General features: G+C 36.0%; 1 protein-coding gene across 1 annotated transcript in view; it reads left to right on the top strand.

Moving 5' to 3' along the window:
• Positions 1–4,092: 4,092 nt before the first annotated feature.
• Positions 4,093–15,058, top strand: part of hpse2 (heparanase 2) — a 76,143-nt gene continuing 65,177 nt past the window's right edge. The window contains exons 1-3 of the mRNA XM_059565829.1: positions 4,093–4,476; positions 7,268–7,422; positions 7,827–7,988. Coding sequence (XP_059421812.1) covers positions 4,226–4,476; positions 7,268–7,422; positions 7,827–7,988 — 568 coding nt within the window. The 5' untranslated portion in view covers positions 4,093–4,225. The remainder of the gene's footprint in view (positions 4,477–7,267; positions 7,423–7,826; positions 7,989–15,058) is intronic.

Below are 15,058 nucleotides of genomic sequence, written 5' to 3'. Positions count from 1 at the left end.
AATATAATATTATTATCATCATCATTATAATCATCATCATCTGTACATTCTTAGTGAATGTCATGCAATATTTGTCCTTGTGTAAATACAGGTAACTTAAAGTAGCGAATACTTGAGTTACTAACCGTCCAAAAAGGTAACATATGTTCTATTCAAACTCAATGCAAACTCAACTTTAATGTGGAATAGAAGTTAACGAGTCATAACGAATCTTCGCCACAAGGTGGCACTATTGCATGATGGAAACTTACAGGCAAGTGATGTTCTATTTGACTAATGAAATAACAATTTAATTTTGCAAAACACATTAAATAATATAACATAAATAGTGGCATGACTACAACATAAAAGTTTAAGATATGTCTCCTGGTAATTTTTATTTGATTTATTTATTTATTTTAAGAGAACGCTTTAACATAGGCTAGGTTATTCAAATACACACACACACACACACACACACACACACACACACACACACGTATAGGAAGACATCGGTGTGCATCAGTTACGTTTTTAGATATTAAACATCTAGGCATATAAGATAATAAACCATATATTTTGTAATACAAACGTCACCTAGCTTATTTGCATTTCCAGCCGTTTCGATCCCAAAAGCAAGAAATCGTTCTGTGGGATTTTTGTCAAATCATTTCGAAATGTCAAAAAACTCCCTTCGCCAGCAGCAGGGTGAAAACAATAAGTTGTGGTCTCATAAAAACTCTTACTTTTATCCCTTGGGTGTTTGGAGCCAGGCCTCAAGCAGACAGCCAATGGCACAGATGATAGACAACACCATTCTGAAGAGTTTATGGGTAAGATAAAACTAAGAGAAAAAGAAGAATTTGGAGATGTTTGGCTGTGTGTGCTAACCACTTTCGTCTGCTCAGCATCACTCGCTTCCACCTCGTAAATCAGAGACAAATATGTGGAGTTTTTTTCTTCTTCTCCCTCTTATTGCCCACGGCTCGTCGATATTCAGAGAGACCCGTATGTAAAGCCTTGACCTTGTCGACGGTCTGCAGGGAGGGCTCACAGTACAGTTAGCAGGCTCAGGAAACTTTTACTTAATAAGTTATTGATGGTCCACTTGGATGAATTGTTGCACCTCCTTTAGGAGCCTGTTTGAAACAGTGGGAGTGCCGTGCTCGGATGGTTTCACTAAAGGACTCAACAGCTTTTCTATTGTTGTGTGAGAGGAAAGGGGAAAATCACAGCACAAACTATACACAAAACTGATATCAAAAGAAGAAAGAAAATTCAAATCAATGCAATCATTCGTGCATATTATTTAGCCTAGTTGTTTAGTCCAATGCAGTTTACGATTACTTTCGGAAATTGCATTACTTTCACAGAATCCTGTTTAATTTCTTCTTCAAATAAATATTTTATTTCATTTAGTGTACATGAACTTTAAACCAGGTGATAGACATTTTCCTGTTATTGTATTAATATCTGAAGTTGTTATTTGTTGACCTGTATTTTTTCAATTTGCTTTGACAAATTACCCGAACAAAATATACTGTCCTATAAAAAATATAATTGTAGTATTTTTAATTTTAATATAACGCAGTACAACGTAAAACATTTTGAGTTTTAGTTTTAAATCTCTCTTCCCATCTTATCAGCATACATTTATTGTCATCATTTTAATAATTAATAATGCGCGTAAGTATTAGGCTTTGTCATAACCAGAAACTTTTGTACATAAATTTTTTTTTTTTATAGAATTATTATTATTTTTATTTTATTTTATTTTTTTAGGTGAAGCTGAAAGGTCTTTATTTTACTAAATGCATTCTAAAATAAACGCCAAATTTATTCGGAAAAAGAATTAAACTACTTGAATGTATTATTTAGAATGTTTAGAACTTTATCCATGTTGTTTTTTTAGCTAAAGGATCTTTTTAAATAAAAGTTTTAACCTCGCACTTTTTATCGCAACGGGAGAAAAGATGCACAATCTGGAATACTTTATAGCCTATATTGTTTTGCTTCACAATAAACTACAAGACTGTGTACTGAATGTTAACCCTATTTGATATATTTACTCCCAATAATATTTGAAACGGTGAGTTCCAGTTTAGAAAGCTAAAAATGAACTTCAAAAGAATTATCGTATAAAACTTGGTAAGTCTTGTCATAAATCTTAGGTTAAATATCTGGTTTACTGCCAAGAATCATATTGTAAAAACAACACATGGTCTTATTTTCTGTTTTGTTTTATTCTCCTTTATTCTGCAGAAAGTAAATGGACTGTCGCAGGACGCCCGGGGTGTTAGGCCAAAGTGTCAGTCCCGTCACATGGTTCCCGTTATTAGACATCAGTGTCGTGAGTCAGGTGACAGCATTATTTTATTGCTGTGCATGTCTCAGGTTTATTAAGAGCATGACAGTCAGCCATTGAGATGATCGCTGGTGTGTCACGCCAAAGGATTCACCCTACTCATAAAACCGAATTTTTATAGGCTAAACCATATTTTTAGCACTCTATATTTACATTTAACAGCAAAACTATGCAGTGCATAAAGCAATGAAAGGACAAAGAATAGCGTCAGATCTGTGCTGCTCCGCTATTATATACGTTTTCAGTATGTATCAATTAATTTATATAGCCTACAATTTTTTTTTCTAGAAGATGGAATACTACTTCGCGCTGGGGTCTTTGTAAACGAATATTTTAAAAAGATAAAGCAAGAAACGTTCTCAGACACAAGGACCCGTTAGGTGAACACGAGGTGAGTTACGAGATTATTATTATTATTTCTTTTAGAGTAGTTTCGTGATCTCTGTATGCTAAATTGTATGCCTCCTACGTGACTCGATGTGGATAATTACAATAAACACATTTTCATGATTATGTCAGTGTGTTATTGATATTTTGTCAGGTGTTTGTTTTTCTTACTCGGAGAAAATTATATATTTGATATATATAGTATATTATAGTTATGCATTGTATTTTATTCTTCAACATTGTGTATTTCTTTATTTGCCCCACGGGGTTTTATAAGCTTTTTACCTGTGTAAATTGCATTAAAAAATTCCATAGTTCTTTTGAAGAAAACCTCACATGTGCACGCAGAATCAGTTGTTAATGCATATCAACATATCAATAGGCTATATGAACTTGTAAATAGGTCGCCGAAGACGAAAAAAAAAACACACAAAACAGGTTGTTGATTTTTTTTATAACCCTTCAGTTACAAATCTGCACAATGTTCATCTGTAAAAAACAGAAAGCTCAAATGTAAATTCTCTTATGTTAAACGTTTACTATTTGTAAAACAGAAAGATCAAATGTAAATTCTCTTATGTTAAACGTTTACTATTTGTAGTCATTTATGCACAAAAAAGTCAATTGCTCGAGAATAACGAAACAGGACTGAGTTTTAAAGGTGAACAGTTGATTAGTCCACGAGAAATCACATGGACCGTCACTCGATCGGGTTGGTCACTCTGCTTTTCTAGACCACTAAAGCAAAATTACGTACTGTTTTAGTAAGTCAGCCTTGATATAACTAAAGAGAATGAAATACAGAAATAGCAGAAAACAGGCCTTTTAGAAATAAATAAACCAGAATAAACCAGAAATAACTTTACAGCTTAACTCCACTACATGGGAAACATTTTAATATGCTTTTTATATTTTTAATATGCTGATGTTAAAAAGAAACAAACAAACACCAGATATTGTGAATAACCTATACATGTAACATTAAAATAACTTTTTCAACTCCAAAGAACCATATACTGTAATGCCATAAATGGTTTTAGATAAAACTAGGATTTTTGCTGCTACAAAGAACATCTAAAGAACCATATCTTATTTGTTTGCTTCTATTTGTTATGTTTTATTTTCGTCTTATTATTATTTATTATTATTATTATTTCATTTTTACTTTGTGTGCAGACAGATCAATTATGCTTCAGAACCCCCCAGCTGAAGAAGCTTCTGTTAAATAAGAGTCATCTTACCTTTAAGAGCTGTTGCGTTTCTACAGAGGGCGGTGCAGGGGCAGCAGTGTGATGGAGGCTGGCCCTGGGGCGTGAGTTTACTCCAGCTAACTCCAAAACTGCTGAAGATATATAGGGGGGTTGAAAGAGACACCAGTGATCCTCGCTCAAGGAGGGGCATAAAAACACTTCAGGTGCTTTTTAATCGGGTTTTATAAGGAGATCTCTGCTGGATCTCCCTCACTGCGCTCCGCCCGGTGCTTGAGGACAGAAGATGCCCAGGCAGTTCCTCTGCCCAGTGTTCGGCTCGTCACTGTGGTTGGCACTGATACTCCAGTCTCTCATTTCCTCCGCTGTTACCTACAGGAGACCAGTGTCCGGAGGGAAGAGACAGAGCTTTCTAGAGAGAACCTTGATTTTACTGGACGTGAATACGCGAAGCCCGGTGAAAGTTTTGAATGACAACTTCCTCTCGCTGCAGTTGGATCCATCTATCATAAAGGATGGCTGGCTGGACTTCTTAAGGTATTACAGTTTTGCAATTACATCCTACGCGCGACGATGCTTTGGTGATGCCGATGTGTTGGTGTGGAATGGAAAAGATCCTGCCGGAGAGAAGCCGTTCTTAGCTGGTAGCTGTGTTTTAGTACATGGAAACTGGTTTAAAGCTGGTGAACCACATTGGACAAGCAACATACCATCTTAAAAGTGGTCAGGCAGAATCAGATAGTGACCAGCCAGAAACCACCTTTCATGTTCCAAGCACAGCTACCCGGCTTAAACTGGATTTTCCAAGAGGAACGCCACTAGACATTATCAATGAATCTTTCCAATAATAGCCGCCCAAACACTTAATACTGCTGTTTTACTACTTTTAATCTATCGACCAGCGTCTTCTTTTGCACGATACCATATGCTACTACAAAACCCATTTACTCGTTTATTTTCACAGATAAACTTCATGTTAGGTCCTCTTTGGAGATATGATAGTCTTTCTATGCGGCTTATAATGTTATTATGTAAAATACCAGTGTAGCCTATTACTAGTATATATCTATTTTCGCACTTTTGGACATTACTTTTACGCGTGAAGTACAATTCCACATGTTTACGCGCAGTGCTTAAAAAAAAAACATCTGTTGAATCCAAGTGTAACGGTGTTGTGGGATGAGCTTCACCAGTGGGGCTATCTCTCGACACCACATATGAATATGAATTTATATATTAGAGCGCGAACCCTGAATATTGGCGCAGATTTGAATGGTTGTGTTAATTTGCACACCAGGGCTTGACCTGGAAGTGAATATGAGTGTCCCAGCCCCCAGAGGAGAAAAGACACAAAACCATACGGAGAAGCGAAATGTAAGTGTCTTTCATAGCCCCGGACAGGTTTCAGTATCGATCTAGTGTTTACTACCGATATATTACCAAATAATTATTATTATAGTCTGGGTGAGGTGTTGGAAAAAATAGAATTTAAAGAACTGGCCCACATAAATCTGAACCCCAGTCTGCTGTCGTGGCATTATTGTTAGTTTTCTGTTGTGTACTACAGTAGGCTTCAGGTTATTGCAGATTTATGTGGTAAAGCAGTCAAAGGGGTATGTTTGGCTTTTACATTTTACGTAATTCATTTCTTTTAATACATGGAAAGAAACCAGCCCTGAATAAAAGCGGGATTTGACATGAGTAATTGAACATTTATATCCACGACATTCAGATTCATGTTATTTTTATATGGTTTCACAGATTTGAGGTAGCCTAATAGCGTTATTTATAATCTTTGGCAAAGGATATGCACATGCTTGCATTCAAAAGAACGATCTCATAATGTTAATGCTTACAATAATATCAATAATAACATAATGCTGACATATTTATATGCAAATAGTATATCGCAGTTATTATCGCTATCATTCTGCCGTTAGCTGCACTAATATTTTCTTCTTTTAAATTGTTAGATTCTAGCTGTTGTAATTTCCCCAAAATAACATGCTTAGACATGCTTCATGCTTGGTCTGATTAAATGTAATTTATTCACATTATTGGACATGACACCAGATGAGCGAATTGTGAGATTGAGTACCGCTGCTAGTTACTTTTCTCTTTCTGATTTTTTGTTTCTCTCTCTCTCTCTCTCTCTCTCTCTCTCTCTCTCTTTCTCTCTCTCTCTCTCTCTCTCTCTCTCTGTTTACTAAAAATCCGTTTCGGCCCACCGTCCAAACCCAGGCTTCACCGATTAAACTTTGTGGTAATTTAGCTCGTTTTGCTTTACACAAAACAATTCACATAGTATTTTTATTTTATTTTATTCCACTCCTATTTAATTTTATTCCTCTTTTGTTTTATCTGTTTTTTACGCTTAATGGCAAGGGAATATTTGCGCAATTTATAGGCCCACTTTTATGTGCACCTTTTACAGCTTACCGTATTATGTCTCATTATTTAGCAAAGCACTAAAAAATAAGCTGGTATGTATTTATTTAGAAAGAAACGAGCTTGCAGCACCACAGATTGCAGCTCCGTGTGAAATAATCTGCAGTTGATTTCAGCACTGCGGCCTAAAACACAGTCATACATTATACTGAATCTGATGAACGTCAGTCTGAGGTTCCGAAAGAAAGTTACGCACCAGTCTAATGGCGAAAACCAGGTTGCTGCTGACAAATAATAATAAAAAAAATTAAATAAACAAAATATAAGTTTTTAATTACTGATCAGCTTTGAGATATTATTGCCTTGTTCTGCTCTGAAAATGATCCCGTTTTCCTGTGTCGGCTTTACAGACTTTACATCGTCACATAAAATAAGACACAGTGTCGCATACAATGTAGGCTATATATATGCTTTATCATATATTATATTTACAAGCTGTTTGTTTTGTGTTGTATAATGTGTGTATACACAACCTAATATAATTTGAAAGTATATAGATCTTATATAAACAAGCCTTAAAGAAAATCCAGCTTTTTATTCAGTATAGCCTACTGTCCATATTCACTCTTATAGTGTGAAATCATAATGAAAAGCTCTCTTTGATTTTATGCACTGTATAATGTCTGATCAGGTAATCTAAATAGCTTCTCATGGTCATATTTAAACTGACATGTTTTATTAAGTAAAAGAAATACGACTGAATTCACTTGACTGCATTTTTAATATGCCTCAATCAAAATAACTACTTTAGATTGGACAAATTAAATTAGGTGCAGACAGCTCCTGCTGCTAATTTTTGCTTTGTACAGTGCTGTATTGTTGTAGCCCTTCGGCTTTGACTGAGCCTTTGGATCTGTGATCTGTCTTTCTGTATTTACAGCTCCAAGCGGTTAGTCACTCTGGCACGGGGACTCTCTCCAGCTTATTTGAGGTTTGGGGGCAAACGGACCGACTTTCTCCAGTTTCATAACCTGAAGAATCTTGCAAAGTTTAGAGGGCCCGGACCAGACTATTACCTCAAAAACTATGAAGATGGTGAGGTCTGATTTGGTCATTTTCAATTAGGCAGGTATTTTGCATATTGATTTTAGATGTTTTTTGTACTCCATAACTTGAGTTCAGAAAACTTGATTGAAATACTGCTTGGAATCAAGATATTAAAGCGGTGTCATTACATACTATGTGGACAAATATGCATGCATAAATCTAGAATATATTTGAATAAATATTGATGCACTTCATTTATGTAGTACATGCCTGTTGAAAAGAAATGGCTTTTTAATTACCCAGACTTTTTATCAATAAACATGGAAGAGAAAGCAATACATTTCGAGTATCTAGTAAACATGTCCACAATGCAAACCACATGCATTGAACTTTTAGAGGTTAGCTTGTCCTCTCGTTTGTACTCCAAAAGCATTCTCGCGGTTTCCATGCAGACATAGTGCGCAGTGACTTCGCTCTGGACAAACAAAAGGGTTGCAAGCTGGCCAGCCACCCAGACATGATGCTGGAACTGCAGCGGGAGAAAGCGGCTCAGATGCAACAGGTCTTGTTGAAAGAACAGGTCTCCAACATCTACAGCGATGTCACGTTAACAGGTAGGAGATTACAGCAACATGCAGATACTGAGATAATACAGTGTATATCATGGTTAGGCTTTGTTTAATTGCTTCAGAATTTCACAAAATAGGCTATAACACACATACACTCTCAGACTGTCGCGGTACCCTAAGTTACAATAGCTAAAAGATACATCTTTTTGTACCTTTTTATCCCTTAATGGTTCATATCAAAATATATATCAGTACCTTTTGAAAGTGTATCGCCCCAGTGGCAGTTTTGTACTTTTTTTCTGTTCATGTTCATGATTTTAACAAATGTAACCTAGGTCCATAAAACCAGTCATAAGGGTCGATGTTGTAAAATTGAGATTTATACATATGTAAAATCTGGAATATAAGGGTGCAAACTTTTTTTTTTTTTGCTTTCTGTGTTTATGGTTTGGTTTTATGTTGTTTAAGCTTGTCTGAACTATTTTGAGTTGTTTTGTCTCATTGCTGTCCAGGATCATAGGTACTCCCAAAAAATGCAGTGATTTAATTGTTGCTGCTCATTCCAGAAACACATAGGTTTAAAATGATGAGATACAGGACAGTCCGGCGAACAGTCAGCCAAGCATATGGTTTTATTGATCACTTTCAACAGCTTTGCTTTGCCTGTTTGTAAATCCAGTGTCCATTTTCAGATTTCATACTAGTCACACACACAGACATTGTCCAAAATGTTCAGATCATTTTATGGGGGAATAAATGTTTGAAAGGCAGAAATCTCAGAGGATTTGTCAGAGACCTTTGTAGTACCGAAAATGTCAGATCAAGGATTGAATGAAGCTGAATGATGACATATACAAAAGGCCAGCTGACAATGATTTCAGAACTGACACTTTGTAAAAGCACTTGCTATAGGAAGAACAGGAAGGTTTTTGCATGCACTTTGAATCGGGTCAGTAGTGTCTTTCCTGTGCATATTTAAATCACTAAAATGTGTTATGGTTAGATAATATGGCTGTGATATTTTGTTTGGATCATGCAGTGATTTTGTTGCAGACACTGTTGGTGATTGAATTCTGATTCATCTCTCTATGAAGGGAATTATTTGTGACCTGCTTTTTTTTTTGCACAAATGCCATTGTTTTATTATTATAATCATTGCAGTAATCTCAATGTAAACTCAAATCACTATCCGGTACAGTCAACCAGAGAGAGTTTATTTGTTTAAAGCAGATTTAGTGTGGAAAGATTATCCTAAGTTTTATGTCAGGCGCTGTGCGAGTTCCAGTGTGGGTCACGCTGCACATTTTCTTATTAATATTGATATATAAGCTCAGATGAGAATTTCTGAACTGCACTTGGCATCAAACAGGCTGAATGTTGTTCATTCATATCGAAACCGTTACCGTCTTCATGCCAGATTCAGCAAAAAGCACTCTTCTAGCTTTCACCCTTATTTTCCAAACATCTTCTTAAGCACATCTGCGTTTGACAAGGCGGCTGTAAGAGGAATTAGAACTAAACACACTTAGCAAAGGAATCTCTCTCTCCGTGGATCCCAGCATGTGTGCTGTAGCAAAAAGCCCGTCGTGTGCATGACTGATTGGTGAGAATGAAGACACCTGGGTGCACTGCACAAACGGGTCTGTTAGCAATCAGGATGCCCCCTACGCAGTCACTGGCAGGTGGCAGGGGAATTGCAGTGAGATAGCCCTGCCCCATCCATTTCCACTCGGCACAGGTCCACTTTTCTGACCCTTTCTCATTAAAGCCATCAGTAATAGGCGTGAAAGCCCCCTGCTAGTTAAAACAAACCGTGGTGAGACAAGTCCAAGGTCATACTAGTTTTCACCTCTACACTCGCTACAGTTTAGTCCAGTTTAGTTAAAGCAAACCATCTGAGACAAGTCGAGGTCAGGGCGCTCAAAGCTCTCAAATTGCTACAGTTCCACGTTGCTTTTATGTTCCATGATGCTGCCTGTTGTTTAAGCTGCTTATTCACTGCATGCGTTCTCAGAATTCAGTCATTGTTATTTTGTTATATATAAAAAAAAGCATTTCCTGGAAAAGAGCAGTTTTCAATGTGCACATTTTTAAAATAACCCTAAAAAAATAATAATAAAAAAGTGAAGTAAGGTAAAGGTTTTTTTTTATTCTAAGGCCTTGAAATTATCAATGCTTTGCTGAAAAAAAAAACCTCTTGTACACAAACTAATGCGTGCCTTGTGTCTTCTGATTGAGTTTATACTTTTTTTTAAAGCAAGTAAAATACATTTTGTATATTTGTAAAAATCCACCTTTGGGTGGTGGTACACGTCTGTTTGCTGTGACATTTTTTTTTCTCGTTAGTAATATTTAAAGTTGAATACTTGATGGACTGAAACAACTTAGGTTTATTTTAGTATCCATACATATTTTATTTTAGAAAAATTAATGTTAAAATGTGAGTATTAAATATGATCACCAGGCTTTTGAGGAATGTTTATTTGTTACATATCTCAGTCGTCATTATATTGCATTGCTTTTTATGCCTCCCCGCCTACAATGAAAATGAAAGAACTTTTATCATTAAGCTAAGAATTTAAAAGCCATCTTACAAGGAAATATTATTGAGTGAAATAGTGATAACAGATATTTATCAGAATCAGCTTAATTTTTTAGGCTTATAAATATCAGCAGCTGCACCAAATTAAATGTTCAGTTTGGGCCTTTGAATAAAACTAATGTGTATTTTTTTCCTCAAGTATGAGCTCCATATTCTTTTATATCATAGCCATAAGAGCCTGATATGGTGCTTAACAAAAATACATAATTCAGTAAAACAAAATACAATAACACATAAACATATATTTTAAATATTTTGTCCAATGGTTAAAGTGAGAAGAAAAAAAATCACATAATTTTTTAATATGTGAGGCCATTTTTTGCTTTTCATTGCTTTTTTTTATTTCATTGCTTTTGCATGATACCAAGTGGCACTTCTTCCACCTTTTTTAAACTTTCATTCTGGGTAAACAAAATACTCTAATTATAGCTGTTTTGCAGATATCATGACACTAAGCAAATTATTAAATTTCCATTGGCTTTGCATGAGAATCAGTATGCAGCATTTGACACATTTGGCAACATGGTTAAATAGATACAGGATAAATAAGACCAGTTGCATTTCATAATTAAAATTGTAAAAAGAAATCTTCAGAATGGCATTTTATTCATTAAGCAGCAATCAATAAATGTATTCATTTTACAAATATTAGGTGGTTACATTAGGATGATGCTACCATTTTTGGTTACATTTTAAATGGTGACAATGATGTAGTTTACATTATGAGAGGTTTTTATGTTACCAAAAACATTTAGCAAACAATCAAACTGAAAAGCACAACTAATGCTGAAATGATCCTATGATACATACAATATAGTATATACGTATAGGCTAAATTGTTTGGAGAAATTGAATACTTAGGGTTGGGTGTTTAAAACAAATCTAAACCAGAATGTTTGTAAAATATCAATCCTGTACATTATTGAATTTACTAGTGATGGCCAGTGAAACGTTCACCTTTAAATATTGTGTATTTGGACAATGTAACTGTGCATTTCATCAGTGTGTTAGTTTTCAGTGCTGATGGATTTGTGAATATCATAGCATTCATAACCCCACTACAGATGCACGGTACTGTATATATCATTCAGTACAAGCAGACATATTAAGTATGATAAATATCCACAGTACACCTCTCTAAATGACTTATGCTCGCTTTGTTTGTATCCCGTTACTGGAAACGTCTCTCTTCCACATGCATTGAGTGAAGTGTCAACTGATATGTAGCTTAACGCGGTGAAGGTAAATTCCATCGTGTGCTCAAGACCTCGGCTGTAGAGGGCTTTATAGTTGTCATCGTGTGATTCTTAGCGTATCTGAGGTCACAGTGTACATGAGATCTGTGAACCAGTTTGCCAGACTCTCAGGAGAGCAGCATTCATCATAAATAACTGTCCCTTTAAATCAGTTTTCGCTCTCCGCTCAAAACATTTCTCCTACATCCACTTAAAGAAGTGAGGGAGTCTGTCTGCGCGATGCTAGCATGTTAAAATACAGCATAGCTATATTCGAAGCTATTTCCTGCCTGTTTGCTCTAAGACAAATGACAGGAAGTTGTCCAGTGAGGGCAGTTTGGGTATTACTAGCTAGCGGTTAGCCTTTAGCCTCTCATTTTCGTTGACAGCAGTAACTGCTCGAGCCCTCAAATAGTCCTTAGAAGTATGTAAATGTCATGAAAATGGGCTAGAGGTGGGGAAAGCTCCTGTAATCGTTCTGCATACAATAAGTCTTTAGAATTGAACGAAAAAGAGGAGTGGCTTTGACCAGATGCAGTCTGAAGTGAGATGGTGCCATTTCACAATACTGCGTCATTTGTTTTCCCTCCACAAGTGTGGGTAACATGCCCATGTTGCTCAGAACTGTTATTTTGGCTCGTGGAGCCCAAGTATTTGTCCAGTTAGAAACGATTGCTCCAGACTTGGGCGGTTATTTCATTGAAACGATTGCTGGAGTATTTTGATGAATACCGCATGGCAGAATTTCTTCTGCCCATCATCGAATAGTCTTCCTGTCCTCTTCTCTCTTCTTGTGCACAAAGTGACACAAAGAGTTTGGAGACTTTTTCCTCCTCCCCCAGCAGCAGTGAAAACACACATGTGTGCACTCAACACAAACACAGTGAGTGCACGTAGAATAGTGTGCTAATGATAGATCTGAGGCTCTGACAGATGTTTCTGCCTGTGAAGGAAAACATGATTTTTTTTTCTATATCTGAGACATTAAGCAGATACTCACACACATGCTCAATATTCTCCAGAAGAGCTAAGAGCTGAATGTATCTGTAGGCCATACAAAGAGCAATCCTGAAGCATGCTTGACTCATAATTCGTTTTCTTTTAGTGTGTTGCAAAGCTACTGAACCCTGTTCTGCATTAAATATACATTTAAAACTCATTTTATTTCATTTAAATACTTTTTGTAGCTGAAACTTAAAGGAATAGTTCACAAAAAAATCTAAATCTGTTTATTTTTTTTTTTTTGAGGAAATTACTCATCCTCGAGTCATTCAACATTGATCCTCTACAGTGAATGGGTGGCATCAGCATGAGAGAACCCGTTTGGGACTGTGGACGTCTGTTGTCTGGGACTGTTGTAAACAGTTTTTGATCCCTGCATATTTCTCTCCCAATTCAGACTAGGCAACATTTTCATTAGAGAAAGCATTATTACAGATAAAGGACTATTAGCCAGAAGCAACAATTTTACAATTCTGTTTGGACTCTCATTCTGACGGCACCCATTCACTACAGAGGATCCATTGGTGAGCAAGTGATTTAATGCTAAATTTCTCCAAATCTGTTCTCACAAAGAAACAAACTCATCTAGGATGGCTTTTGATTAAAAAAAAAAAAATAGCAATAAGGACACATACATGTGCTAATGTACAGCCATTGCCTTTTAAATACACCAATATGTTGTTTGCCATCTTGGATTTGTTTCACCAGGAATATTACAATGCTTAGTGCACTTGCTGACTAATATTTGGAGCAGTCTTTAAGCATTAAAGTTGCTATAAAATATCATGTTGTGACTAATATGCAAATCAAACAAAATGAGGCAGAGCTTGTGTTATTTTCCACCTCACCATATGAAGAGAGAAAGATATGTTGGCAAATATGACGTGAACGTTTACAATCTCAGTATGTGGCACGAGTGAACAGAACTGTAAATAAATGAGACACTAATATGTATAACAGACTCTCAGAATGTTTCCACATTGGCCATTACTCAAGGTCTTCTAAATGACCATAAAACAACAACTGAACAGGAAAAATAAAATGTGCCACAACAGAAGGATATGAAGACAGAGTGGGCATCTCATAAATGGAACAAGAAACTGTCAGACTGCATGACTCAGACTGCACTATATATTGCTGTTCAGTTTGCCAAATGAAGTGATAAACTAGCCTTTAAATGAATTTGCGAGTAGAAACAGATAATAGCAGCATATTTACAATTTTTTAAATAATGAAAATAAACTGTGACCAAATGTTAAGAGAAAACAGATGTTTACAATGCTTGGAAGGAGCCGAAATTCCCTGCTGGGTACACAAACTCAATCTAATAATGATGTTAGCGTCAAAATTATCTGATGTGTTTAAAATGGAGTTTTCAGATCTTAAATGCCTTGAAAATGAATTACACTTTTAGAGAATATCGTAGGGTTCAGTGTGGGTAATTTAATTGCAACCAAACAGTGTATTTGAAATGAAAGAAATGAAAGTGATGCTAATAATTCTGTTAATGTATGTCAATTAAGATCATCTTTATAATACTGTGTTGATGTATTGCTGAAACGATGGTGATCATTTATTTGATCGTAATGCACATTTATGATACTTTACAGCTGCCTCGTTACATTATAGAAGCATAGCATAACCCCGGCAGAACCAACATGGCTGGAGAATATCGGTTTATTCAAAGTCTTTTCATTCTTTTATTTTTATTTTTCGGAAATATAAGGTGGGCCAGGAGATTTTGCATTAGTTTTCTCGTGGAGATAATATTTCCACGGTTGTGGCCAAATTCTGAGCCAGAACTTTGTGGGAACTGGACGTGCCACATTTTACACTTTTGCATCTAGCAGTTCCCTTTAGTATCAAAATCTAGGAAATTAAAGATGACATGATACATTAATCTATGTCTCTTTAGCGGTTTACCAAGTCACACATATTGGAGTTATTTGCCTGGATTTACCATGCAACACAAAATACCTAATAATAATACAAGATAATCCCAGCGAAGGAGTTTCCTTTCTGGTGATTGGAGCTTTTAGTCTGTGAAGTTTCCTTTTCATTTGATTCATTCATTTGATAGTGGGTTTTAAATGAGTCATCAGTCATGCACTCACTGTGCATGAGAACTGCACTGCAGCAGCTGCAGGTAGTTTAATACCACCACTTTATAAACAAATATTAAACCTCTGTGATTCCCGAAGACATCTGTGTTCTTACCACATACGTTTCAAGTGCTGGCATGACTAAAACCTTTATTAAAAATCAATAAAGAATGT

This window comes from Carassius carassius, chromosome 14 (genome assembly GCF_963082965.1).
Source record: "Carassius carassius chromosome 14, fCarCar2.1, whole genome shotgun sequence".
Taxonomy (NCBI): domain Eukaryota; kingdom Metazoa; phylum Chordata; class Actinopteri; order Cypriniformes; family Cyprinidae; genus Carassius; species Carassius carassius.
This window is presented reverse-complemented; position numbering and strand designations above follow the sequence as displayed.